Source organism: Lynx canadensis, chromosome D3 (genome assembly GCF_007474595.2).
Source record: "Lynx canadensis isolate LIC74 chromosome D3, mLynCan4.pri.v2, whole genome shotgun sequence".
In the NCBI taxonomy this organism is placed as follows: domain Eukaryota; kingdom Metazoa; phylum Chordata; class Mammalia; order Carnivora; family Felidae; genus Lynx; species Lynx canadensis.
In genome coordinates this window covers 80,254,529-80,267,657 of record NC_044314.2, presented here as the reverse complement: position 1 = coordinate 80,267,657, position 13,129 = coordinate 80,254,529, and the positions used below count along the sequence as shown (strand labels likewise).

The following is a 13,129-nucleotide window of genomic DNA, read 5'->3' as shown; positions in this document are numbered from 1 at the left end:
AACGTGGGTGATAGTCAGCTACAATATTAGAAGACATTATTATAATTCAGGTATTCGTAGTTCAAGTCCCTGCAGTTTTGAGGTTGTAAGAGTAGCCATGATGTAACTACTAACGAACAGATTGATCATTTATAAAACTAGCTTCCACCCAAACATCTCTCCCCGTTGGCTGCTGTGTCTCTTCCTGCCCACCTTGCCCGGGTGTTTTTGGGTCAAGTGTCCAGCAACACAGTTGCAAAGTGAAATTGCAAATCTTGCAACAGCTGCAGGATTTAGTGTTAAAAGTGATATTGGAAGAGCCCCAGATGCGGTAATTACATGGGTAAGTATACGTGGCTTTTTTTTTTCTTACTGTTTAAGTCCTTTTTTAAAGATTAATTGCCTGCTGATGCAAAAGTAATAATGTACATGGGGTTCATCACACACATAGAAACGAAAAGCCTGACCACAGTGGCACAAAGGCTGGGGGGCAGGAAATGGAAGTGTGTGGCAGTGAAGCTCGCCCTCTTCACATGAAGTGGGGCAGTGTCACTGGAGGGTAGACCGGTAAGTTAAAGATGAATGCTAAAATGCTGAAGCATTTGGGCTAAAATAACACAACAAGAGTTTGGGCTAATGAGCCAACAGGGGAACGCAAATGGAATAAACACATACTCGGTTGAAGCAAATACTCCATCTAAAAGCAGGCAGAAAAAGAGAAAAAGGGAACACAGAACAAATGGGACAAATAGCAAAATGGTAGGAAAAACCCATTCCTGCCCATAACCACATTAAAGGAAATAGTCTACACACTCCAGTTAAAAACAAGACCAAGTATATATGCTGTCGACAAGAAACTCGTTTCAAATGTGAAGACACAAGGCAAAGAGAAAGGACAGAAAAATATATACAGTGCTAACACTAATCAGGAGAAAGCTGGAATGCCTGTATCCATAGCAGACAAAGAAGATCTCAGAGCAAAGAACACAACCAGGGGTAAAGAGGGGCATTTCACACAACGGAGGGTCAATTCGTTCAGAGGACATGACAGTTTTAAATGTTCACACATGTAAAAGTGGTCTTGGAGGACTGTGCTGTCGACAGGGAAGGGGCTGACAAGGTTTTATATGCTTAGTAGTTGAAGGGAGTAGAGAGAGTTGATAAAGATGACGACGCTGTAGGAGTCCAGAAAAGAATGTGGCCATTAAATTGAGGGAACCCTAGAATATATTTTCCAAAAAGACCTTTCTTAGGATGGCTCTGTGAAGCTCAACCTTGCAGCAAAGGATATTTTATTGCACAAGATTCTGTTGGAATAGTGATGCCGACAAAACCGAGTAGTTGATTAATAATGAAAAATGTGTTTATAGATAAACTCCATGTGTGCTTAGAGTGAGCCGTGGTTGAGTAACTTCCACATTTGGCAGAATCCAGGCAAGTTTACGTCATTTGCTCGTGGAGCTCATGGTTATTTTATGCACTTGGAGAGGCAGCCGCACATCCCGCACTTTCCCAGCATAATTCCAGCCCAGCCTCATCACATACCAAGTGGCTTTGGACCAGTTGTTTAACCACTCGGAGCTTCTGTTCTCTTTTGTAAATGAGGATAATGATGTTCCTCCCAAAATGGAAGTGAGCACTCAATGAGAGGAGACAAATGAAAATGTCTCACTCTCAAAAGCTCTGTGAAAATTGCAAATTTTGTTTCTCTCGTGACTGTTTATTGTGACGTCTCTGAACAAAGGCAAACACACATAACGCAGAAGTGCTCGGAGGAGGCACGTCTTGGAATATGCCTGTCTCCTATTGAATGTGTATTCAGCGTTTTCTGCAGCATCTCTGTTTCTTCTGAGAGTGGGGAGGACTTGCCAAAAGATTTGCCAGGGGAATGTGTCGTGGAGCCGTGTGTGACCCGCGGATCCCCTTGGTTTATCGTAATTCTCAGAAAAGAACGCTGTTTTACGTCTGAAGCGACATTTAACTTGAAGAAAGCTCCGCTTCTGTTTGTCATCACCCACCTAGCCTGCTGGCGGTTTCAAAGTCTTGCAGAGCAGCCCACATGCATTACTTTCTTCTGACTGTATTTTTTAGTACTGAATGATGCTTTATGGTAAGATCCTAAGTTCAAAGCACTTGGATTGCCGAGAGAAGAAACGTGAAAGAGCTTTATCTGTTTTGGGTAACAGGAAGTTGTAGGAAGTAGGATTAGATTTTTGGAGGAGCAACGGAGGGAATTTGCACTATTAGTAGATTGTAAACATGCTTTACAACATGGCAGGCCTTCTAGAACACATGAAAGGTAAAAATGGCCTATTTCCAGCCTTTGGTGTGGCTTTTCCCCTTTCGTCTGTCCAACAGTCCTGTGCAGTAGGTAATGTTATCTTCCATTTTGTAGATGAAGAGACAGGCCCACAGCTTAAAGTAACTTGCCCAAGACCTTCTGCTAGCAAGTGGTAGAGCTGGATTTGAACTCAAATAACCACAGACTGTTATTTCTGTGCAATCATTTCTCAGGGAACTTTGAAAAATAAAATCAGTGGGAATTGGAGCAGGACGTTATCCAGTATGATGCAGACAGTAATTATTTTCTTGGGTACATATTGGCAGGGAAAGAAGTGGGTGGGAATGATAAAAAGAATTTGGGTAAGAAGAAGAAAGGCATCCCAGGTACAGAAAAGTTTCTGTTTCTGATAGAAGAGTGTAAGTTCCTGTAGACAGACTGGTTCTCAGACTTGAGTGTATATCCCCAGAGTTTCTGTTGCCCCCAGATCTGCATTTCTAACAAGCCCCCAGGTGATGCTGCAGCTGCTGGGGCTTCTGGTCTGAAGACCACTTGGAAAACTTGGATATCATGCTGTAGACCATTTGAGAAAGGTGGAGACACACAGCCAGTGTGTGTAAGAGGGATTCATCTGGGTAGCAGCATCCGGGGAGCTGGAGGGACAAGGGTGCGTAGGTAGATCAAGGTTTTTAGCAAGTGTAGGATAGTTAAGCTCACGTTTGATAATGATGGAAAGTAAAGCATCAGTGCTCACTGCGGCTGGAAGAGGGTGGTGTGAGGAAGGATGTAAAATACAAGTTAGTGGCTGTTTTCAGATCTTGCTGGCATCCACAACAGTGCCCCATATATAACATGCTCAGTAATTTTCTGCCTGATAGCTCACGCTTGCTAGAATGGCTGTCGTCAAAGACCAGGGATGACAGATGCTGGTGAGGATGTGGAGAGAAAGCCCTCGTGCATTGTCGGTGGGAATGTAAATTTGTGCAACCACTGGAAAACGGTATGGAGGTTCCCCCAAAAATGAAATCTAGAACTCTAGATTTCTTATGGTCCAGCAATTCCATTTCTGGGTATATGTCCAAAGGAGATGAAGTCACTGTCCCGAAGAACCGTCCGCACCCCACGTGCACTGCAGCATTAGCATTATTCATGACAGCCAAGACATGGAAACAGCCTGAGTGTCCATTGACAGTCGAACTGATAAAGAAATTGTGGTATACGTGTCCAACGGAATACTATTCAGCCATGAAATTCCGCTATTGGCAACAACATGGGTGAACCTTGAGGGCGTTATGCTAAGTGAAATAAGTCCGAGGAAAAACAAATACTGTGTGATCTCACTTATGTGTGGAATCTAAAAACAAACAAACAGGGGCGCCTGGGTGGCGCAGTCGGTTGAGCGTCCGACTTCAGCCAGGTCACGATCTCGCGGTCCGTGAGTTCGAGCCCCGCGTCAGGCTCTGGGCTGATGGCTCGGAGCCTGGAGCCTGTTTCCGATTCTGTGTCTCCCTCTCTCTCTGCCCCTCCCCCGTTCATGCTCTGTCTCTCTCTGTCTCAAAAATAAATAAACGTTAAAAAAAAAAAAATTTTTTTTTTAAAAAAATAAAAATAAAAAAAAATAAAAACAAACAAACAAACAAACAAACAAAACCCTCAGAAACAGAGAACAGATTTGTGATTCCTGGGGACGGAGGTGTGGGAAAAATCAGTAAAGGTGGTCAAAAGGTGTCCAAACTTCCAGTTAGAAGATAAGTTCTGGGGATCTAACCTACAACATGATGACCACAGTTAATACTGTACCGTATATTTGAAAGTTGCTAAGAGAGTAGATTTTAAAAGTTCTCATTCTAAGGAAAAAGAAATTTGTTAACTGTGTGAGGTGATGGGTATTAACTAATGTACTATGGTAATCATTTTACAGTGTATGCATATATCAGATTGTTGTGTCGTACAACTTATATGTCAACTGTAATCAATAAAACTGGGAAAAATTATTTGTTGCATGAATGGACAATTAAGAGAATGAATTAGGAGCGCCATATGTGCAAAGTATTCAGCAATTGATGTGTGTCCTGCTATTGTTAAGTCTGTCTCATAAAAACACTTTATAAAATTTATCTTTTTAGTAAAAATAATTTTAGGGAAAATCTTCAGAATATACAAGTGGATATATAGTAAAATGCCCTCCTACTCTTGTCCCTTCTCTTTGGTTTCTTTCCTTCAATGCCAAGCACTGGTAACAGTTTCTTGTGTATCCTTCCATACACGAGGATAGTCTGTGTATACGTTTGTGTGTGTGTGTGTAAATTTTTTAAAACACGAAAGTAGTATAACCTACTATACCACTACTCTGTCCTTCACTTTTTTCATTTAATAATATATTTTGTTGATCTTTCAGGTAGCTTATGTATAAATCTGACACAGTCTTTTTAATTCCTCATTTTATTTAAATTTCAAACTGTGGTGCACATTTAGATAGCTTCTAATCTTTTGACATAATGAAAAACATTTCAGCGACTATCCTGTAGACATTCGTAATTTGGTACGTACCATCAAATTGCCTCCCAAGTTGGGTGAATTAGTTTATATCTCCACCAACAATTTAAGATAGAGCCTAGGGTGCCTGGGTGGCTTTGTCAGTGAAGCATCTGACTCAGTCAGTTTTGGCTCAGGTCATGATCTCATGGTTTGGTTGTGAGATTGAGCCCCAGGTCAGGCTCTGCACTGACAGCATGGGACCTGCTTGGGATTCTCTCCCCCCCCCTCTGCCCCTCTCCCCCCTCAAAATAAATAAGCATTTAAAAAAATAGAGTCTATTTCCCTATAGCCTCAACAACAAAATGTTTTATGAAATTTTTCATTTTTGTCAGTTTGATGGATGAAAAATAATATTCTGTTACCGTTTTTGTGTTTTTCTTTTTTTTTTTTTTAGTGTTTTATTTTTTCTTAGAGAGCGCGTGCGCTTGCCCGTGAACGGGGGAGGGGGGGCGGGGGGGGGCAAAGCAAGAGAGGGACACAGAATCCGAAGCAGGCTCCAGGCTCTGAGCTGTCAGCACAGAGCCCGACGCGGGGCTCGAATGCATGAACCGTGGAATCGTGACCTGAGTTGAAGTCAGATGCTCAGCCAACTGAGCCACCCAGGCGCCCCCGTTTTTGTATTTTTCTAATTGTGAGTGAATTTTTGCGTTTTTCTTACTGTGTACATCAGTTGTATTTCTTTTACTGTGACCAGCATGCTCTTGTCCTTTGCTCACTTTCCAATTGCTTTTTTTTTTCCTTATTGGACCTTAGAAGCTCATTGTTAAGGAAATCGGCCCTGTGTTGTATGTGATGCAAATTTGTCATTTACCTTTTAACTTTCTTTATATTGCATGATTACTTTATAATTGTGCGTTTTAAGGAAATCTAAAATTACCTGCCCTGTTTTTCTCTACGTAGGGTTTCTTAATATCTGGGATCTAAGGACCGGAAAGTATCCCATCCATCGTTTTGAGCATGACGCAAGAATACAGGCACTAGCCCTCAGCCAGGAAGATGCAACGGTTGCCACAGCTTCCGCTTTTGATGTTGTAATGTTGCGCCCCAACGACGAGGGCTACTGGCAAATCGCGGCAGAGTTCGAAGTTCAGAAACTGGTGAGCTTTTTAGTCCAGTCATTTGATTCTCCATTCTTAGAACCTCTGGGTCCGATCAAACAGATAGTAATGACTTCGGCAGCTCCCATTCCCTCGGGGCTTCCTGGGGGCCTTACATTTCTAAATCTCACTGCAGCCCTGCAAAATAGGTAGATAGTATTCTTTTTCCCCATTTACCAAAAAGCCCATAGAGGCTGAGAGCAGTGTATCGGTTTGCCCCGGATCTCAGAGCCAAGGAGCTGAGATTCAGATCTTGGGGCTGACCTCCGGGCCAGGGGTTTCTCGTCACTGTGGTCCTCAGCCTCCTTCACCTAAAATGAGATGTTCGCCTCTGGAAATGTGAGCTCGGTTTCTGGCCTATCATGTCAGTGAAAATGATGAAAATGAATTCAGTGGTACCTTCCCAGTCCATATGGGAGGGAAGATTTCCGTCCTACACTTTGTTCCGCCTCAGATTTTCTCACCTGGAATTAAGAGTAACTCCTGAGTGAAAACACGTTTAAGTCAGTGTTAATTGGGGAGCCGAGTTCCAGGATGTCATGCGTGAAGCTCAGCCAACCTGAAGCGTTCTTTACGTCAAGCTTATCTCCATACTCAGTTACACGTGAGCCTCCACTTTTATACGGTGGGAGGTGATTCTGCGGTAAGAAGGAAGTGCTCAAATCTGCGCTAAATTTGGATTTAATGTAAACAAACTCGATTTGGCACTAGTAGAGTGAGCAGAAAAGCCAGTGTTGAACAACGAATTGGTGGTCTGATCCGGAACAGATCCTGTTTTTCTGCCTTTTCCCCCTGGTGGAGATCTTGTTAGCCTTGAGTAACTAAAAAGCCATGATGTCAGCACTTCGCCTGCATAAGCTTCTTGTCCCTTTAATGACCAGTTTCTGCCCTGTGGGTGGTGTTCCCCCCAAACCGTCTGATGCTCCTCTCGGGGGTTTTACTAGAAAAATGTGAAGTACCATCTTTCTTTGTTCTCAAAACTACTGTAGTGCTTATTATTTGGTCTCTGCCTAAAGAACATTCTAGACCAGCAATAATTATATGAATGCAGACAATTACTTAGGATGTGAGTTCCTCCGTAAAGTGTAAATCCTGCCTTGGCAATAAAGTGGCATCCTGGCACCCACTGGAAGCTTTTTGAAGGAGTTTACAGCTTCTGGCAAATGGCACCACCACAGTCAGTCTGAGCCTCTTGGTCTGTCAGAAGTCCAACAATAAAGTGAAACTAAACAGCTAGGCTGAGGATGTTAATTTTAGGGAAATAGGAAATGACTTTTAGAATGGGGGGGAGAGGAAGCAAGCCACGACTGCTTGGCAGCATAGGCCTCATTTCTCATCTCGGATGAGGGGCTGCCGGGCCGCCCTGAAAAAGGTCCCCCCCCACCGGCCCGGCCCTGCGGGCCACTTTTGTCTTCCCAGGTGGGCTCCCCGAATCACAGTGGCCATCTTCCCTGGGTTGCAGCACTGGCCTAGCCCTTCCGTCCTTCCTTTGTGATGAGTCCTCAGCTGGGCAGGTTGTGGGTGGGGGCACCACTCACACTCACACTCACACTCTTGGGCCCAAGGATTAACAGCAGAGGCCCCCGGATGTATACTGTCCCTCCAGCTCCTCTGGACAGTCCTTAGGATTCAGGCTTTTGAACTCGTTTGGCTTCTTGTCAGGGCCACGCTGTCCTTTCACGCGGTGGTTTTCACGATTACACAGCGTGCCACACCTGCTTTTGTATGCTGAGATTTTACTCAAGGAGGTGAAAACCTGGTGTGAAATGTGCTCGGGAGAAATGTGCCACTTAGGGACGTAGAAAAGCAAGTGATGCCTGAAGGGAGCGCCTCGTTGCCGTGCAGATCAGAGGCAGCGGTCGCGCTAATGCGGTCAGGAGTACCGTGGCGGTGGTATCGTACCCTCGATGACCTGGAAACAGCAGAGGACGGATAATGCCGCTCTTTTTAGCCTTTTAGCTGCACATTTCTGGTACCTGCACAAATGTTAAAATGTGAATTTTGCTGATTGGGAACCGGGGGGATTTGATTCAGTTTCTTGTAAAAAAAAGAAAACAAGGAAACAATATTTTGAATAGTTCTTATACTCTCATGTTTCAGAATTTAAAAGGCAGTAAGGTTTATGGGAGAAATCTCTCTTCCACCCCATCAAAGAACTCTGTTCCCTCTTTGCAGGCAGCCGTCCTTAGCAGATTTATGCTTGCACAAGCCACGCACACCGTGTTCCCTCTGCCCCCCTCCACGCACGTTAGTGCACTGTGAATCCTTCTACTCCCCTTCCTTGCTTTTTGTCCCCAAATTTATCTTGGAGATGATTCCATTTTGTATCATGCTTTTTTCTGTGACTACATGGTATTCCTGTTAATTAGCCCCTTAGTAAGGCATGTGTAGTAGGTGTTTCCAGTTTTTAGCTATGACAGCATCGTGCTACAGCAGGTAACCTTGTATGCAGTTTGTGTGTGTGTGTGTGTGTGTGTGTGTGTGTGTGTGTGTGTATGTGTTTATTTGTAAGTAAATTCCTAGGACTGACTTGCTGGTTCAGTGCGTATGTGCGTTTGACATTGTGATAAGTATTGCCAGATTTCCCTCTAGAGAAGTTGGACTCGATTACATCCCACCAACCGTAAGCGGGATCCACAAATATGGTTGTCTCCCCTCTACTTCCAGACCGGTGTCCTATCAAGCTAATGGATTTTACTGCTATGACTGGTAAAAATGGTATCTCGGTGAATTTTTACTTCGTATGTCTCTTATTAGGAACATACTGTGTTTCTTTTACAAAAAGCGTTTCTTTATTAGTGTAGGAACTGTGTTCTCCTTTCCTATGAGCTGTTTCTTTGCCCATCTTTTTCTGTTAGGTCGCTGGTCTTAGTGACCTCTGGGAGGCATCGTGTGTTTTTTGACCAAGTAAGGATGAGCTGGAGGTGAGACCTGACAGACTGTGTAACTCTTCCCCGTTCACAGGTTGACTACCTTGAAATCGTTCCAGATACCGGAAGGTATCCTGTGGCAGTGGCCACAGCTGGAGATCTGGTATACCTGCTGAAAGCTGAAGACTCTGCCAGAACCCTCCATTACGTCTATGGCCAGCCGGTCACGTGTCTGGATGTCTCAGCCAACCAGGCTGCTTTTGGTGTGAAGAGTCTGGGATGGGTATACGAAGGAAACAAGGTACAGAAATAGTAGGGTGTATAATCAACAAAAAAGAACGTCGATTTTTATTTTTTAGAAGGCAATTAAAAAATTAAGGCTCTCTGATATTATATATTTTTAAGATGTATTCAGACCATATACATTTAGCATGGTAAAAAAAAAAAAAAACAGACCTGAAGCTCTTCTAAAGGATGTAAAATGGAAAGTAATTGTCTCCTTTCTCCTCCCTTCCCCCAGCCCCATTCCACAGAAGAAACTAAGCATTTTTTAGGTATCAAGAAAAATTTAATGTGTTTAGAAGTACATTTATGCACCAAAAACCGTATTTGTGGAAATGCGATCGTAGTATACATCTGTTCTGTACCCAACATTTTTATTCAGTAATAAGCCTTGGAGGGCATTCCACGTCACCGCATACCATGCTCCGTCTCGCTAGGATTCTGGCGTAGGCTTACAACCTATGGTCTGTGTATCTGGCCCCCTCGCTGGTGGGCATTTAGGTCACTTTCACTGTCTCAGCGATTACAGGCAGTGCTACGATGCATATTGCAACTCTTGCGAGTCCTTGTGTGGTCGATCTCTGGGATAGATTCCCAGCGGTTGTGTTGCCTGGGCAGAAGGTATACACTCAGGATGGTGGTAAGGGTTGCAGCAAGATTTGCATTCTCACCAGTAGTGCATAAAAGTGCCTTCTGATCATCCTTGAGCCAGAATTAAGGAGACAAGTTTGTAATTGAAATTCTTTGCATGGTGACTAAATTTTATCACTACCTAGCATTTTACTAGCCTGACTGTAAGCCAAGTAGTTAGTCTTAAATTTGATTTATAGAACTTTCTCTCTTCCAGTGGAATCGGGAGAAAGGGATTCAGTTTTTTATTTTGTTTTGCTTTGTTTTTCTCCAATTTTCCTGCTCTTGACCCTGCTGCCTATGGGTACAGTCCCTGGGAGGGAACTTCCCTGAGCCAGCGGCTCCTCTGACAGCACCCTTCTCCTCCGGGAAGGAAGCCCTTCTCCACAGAGCAGCACAGGAGCTGGAGGAGCCGACTCTGGATGCACACAGCCTGAGTTTCAGTACCAGCTTGGTAGTAACCTACCGCCCTGTGTGACCTTAAGCAGGTGGCTTAACCCTCTTCATGCCCCAGGGAGTTCAGAACAGTGGCTACTTGGTAAAATTGTAGGGTTAAATGAAAACGTGTCTGTAAAGCTTTAAGCTTGGTGCCTGGCGAGCGAGCATTACCATCATGGCGCTTTTATTTCCTCCCCTCATAGTTTAAGTCTGGCCTCTGGTTGTGGTTTTTACATACTGTTTCCCCTTTGTGTAGCCCCCTGTAAGGTCAGATCTCATTCATTTAGATGTTCACTGGTTTTGCAACTTAGTAAGTGCTCAAAGAATTGAAGCATCCTGGATTCCACGGACCTCTTCTTCGTTCAGGAAGAGGCAATAAAGTGGCAGAAAATATGTGTGGCTTATTGTAACCTCACTGTGACAACGGACTCCCTTTGTGCTCAAGTTGGCCTGTTTTGTTGGAGCACATTCACAGCTTAGCTGGCGAGATAGACGATGATAGAATTGTGCTGTGCCTTCCTAGGAAGTGGGGGAGGGGACCACAGTTGGTGTCCTAAGGCAGTTTCCTTTCTCGGGCTTTGAGAACACCTTCTTTTCTGGTCCCCACTGAGCTCATTTGTTGAGAGAAGAGAGACTGTTTGCTTTCTGACTTTTCATCCATCATACTTTCAGGCTTTGGTTCTCATTTATTTCTCAAGTTCTCGGCGTAGTGAGATGATAGTTATATTTAGCACTAGCCTGGTTTAAATTTGTCATACTTTAATAAATTTTTCATAAACAGGCCCTCTTTCTCTTTGACTTACGTGAGTGGATATATTTGAGAAACCAGCAAAGGGGCAGAGTGTTGAGCTCAAATTTAGACCGGGTGCATCCGTTCAACATCGATGTAAGAAAGTGCTGTTTGGGATGCCTTTTGGGTTTTTCAACCCAGTTAAAAGCATTGATTATAAGAATCAGCTGATTAATCTATTGATTTTATGAAAATCCATTTTTAAAAGTTTCTAGTCCCTCAAATAAGTGATTACCCGGTATTTTTCATCGGGGTTTTAAAATGAAGAGTGGAAATAAATTTGCTACAAGAGCGTGTTTAACAACCTCTCCGAAATCTGACGGTAGCATTAGTCATCCAAATATTTTGTGAGTGCGGCTTCAAACCCTCCATCACTTGTGTGGGTGGAGAGTCGGTTGTTGTTCGTAGTTTGGTAATAACTTTGCATGGAGCTGTTTCTCCGACGTGAGTGCCGCCCACGGGAACGTGAGGGAAGCCAGGCTTTCCCTATGAAACTTCCCTCATTTTTGAGGAGGCAGCACTTTCCGTCTGATTGCGTTTAATGGATTGTCTGCTTCCTGAGAAAAACCTGCATTTTTAGGAATTGAAATTGTCATGTGATATCTCTGTGTGAATTAAGCCATGTTATGGGTGACGCTGTGAGATTTTAGTGTCCTCCTGCTATCCTATATCGTAATATCATAATTCCCAAACAGTCTCATGTGCGTTGCTCGGTGTCACCGTGCTTGTGAGTACCATGTTTTGGCTACATCTGTGCTGTGGCCCGGCCGCATGTGGCCCAGCACATTTTATTAGGTTGATGCGAGACCATTACCAGTAGAGTTTGCCTGGAGCTATATACACAGGGGGGTTTGTGTCTGTGCCTCTGGCCTGTATATTTAGGATTCAGATGAAAGCTTTATGAGAACAGAGAGTTTGGTTTATCTTCGTTTTTACTGATACAGAACTGGGGTTTAGTTATAATCCGTTATTGATTAACTGTGATCAAAGCGGACAGTGAAGTCCAAATACTGACACAGAATTTGAGTCAGCAACCAGAATTTCCCTAACCTGTAGAAGTATTCCAGAGGCGTTATTTTTGTTTAGCAGGAGAACATCCTTGCACCGTATGATGATCACATTAGCATTTTATAGGCACCACAGCTGTCTGAGCATCAAGTAATAATGGTTCAAATCCATCCATTCACACATCTAGCTAGCCAGCCGGACGTGTGTTCGGCACAGAGAGTTACAGAACACCAGTTGTGTTCCTGGCATTGGAGCTTGACAACGGCATTCTGCATAGACTTCAGCAAATTGGCACTTGTCAAGAACCTAGCCCTCTTACTACACATAGTCTCCTAAGGAAATGAAACACGGAACATAGCAGAAGTGTATTTAGTCTTAAGAAGAGGCTTGTAGGAGCCTCTGGGTGGCTCAGTTGGTTGAGTGTCCAACTCTTAATTTCGGCTCAGGTCGTGATCTCACAGTCATAAGATTGAGCCCCGCTGCATGGGATTCTCTCTCTCTCTCTCTCTCTCTCTCTCTCTGCCCCTCTGCCATTCACGTGCTCTCTCAAAATAAATAAATAAATAAGCTTTTTAAAAAATTAAAAAGAAAAGGCCTGTAAACACAGCTGGTTGTTCAGCTATTTCCGGCTCAGGTAGGAGGGTTCGGAGAGAGAGAGAGTAGTGTCCCAGTACATCTTGGTTTGCCTGTGTGCAAGGATCCCCAGACTTAGGGGTTCCAGAGTTTTGATATCGCCTTCTTGGGCTCTTTCTTACCTTCATTGGCATCGATGACCTGAAAGGTAGCCATTGCCAAGTGACTGAAGGAAAAAAGATGTGGTTGTGATTACTCTGGCCTCTCCATCATGCTGCTGTGTAAAAATCAGTGTCACTTCTGTTAACATCCCTCTAAAATTTGTTTGTGTGTCTCACATTTCCTGACTCTGTCAAAAACACTTCCTCCATGAGAATGGTATTTATGATACCATATTATCTTTATTAATTCTTTTGCTGCTTGAATTAAATTTTGCTCTCAGAGGTAGAGGGTTAGAAGATAGAATTGCCTGATTTAAGAGCATTATGTTGATGATGAGCCTCATGCCTCATAAAGGAAAGAGAGAGACCCACTTAGGGCTCTTAGCGTCATTCTATGTATTTGGACATATTTCCTAATTTAGTTCTGAAGTACTTGGCATTCGATGGCAGATTGTATTAAGCAGCATGCGGCGCGCATCCTA

At 43.6% G+C, this 13,129-nt stretch overlaps 1 protein-coding gene across 1 annotated transcript in view; it reads left to right on the top strand.

Annotated features, from left to right (window-relative positions):
• FBXW8 (F-box and WD repeat domain containing 8) overlaps positions 1-13,129 on the top strand; it is a 122,521-nt gene that overhangs the window by 75,527 nt on the left and 33,865 nt on the right. Inside the window, exons 6-7 of the mRNA XM_030292469.1 lie at positions 5,699-5,895; positions 8,860-9,066. Coding sequence (XP_030148329.1) covers positions 5,699-5,895; positions 8,860-9,066 — 404 coding nt within the window. The remainder of the gene's footprint in view (positions 1-5,698; positions 5,896-8,859; positions 9,067-13,129) is intronic.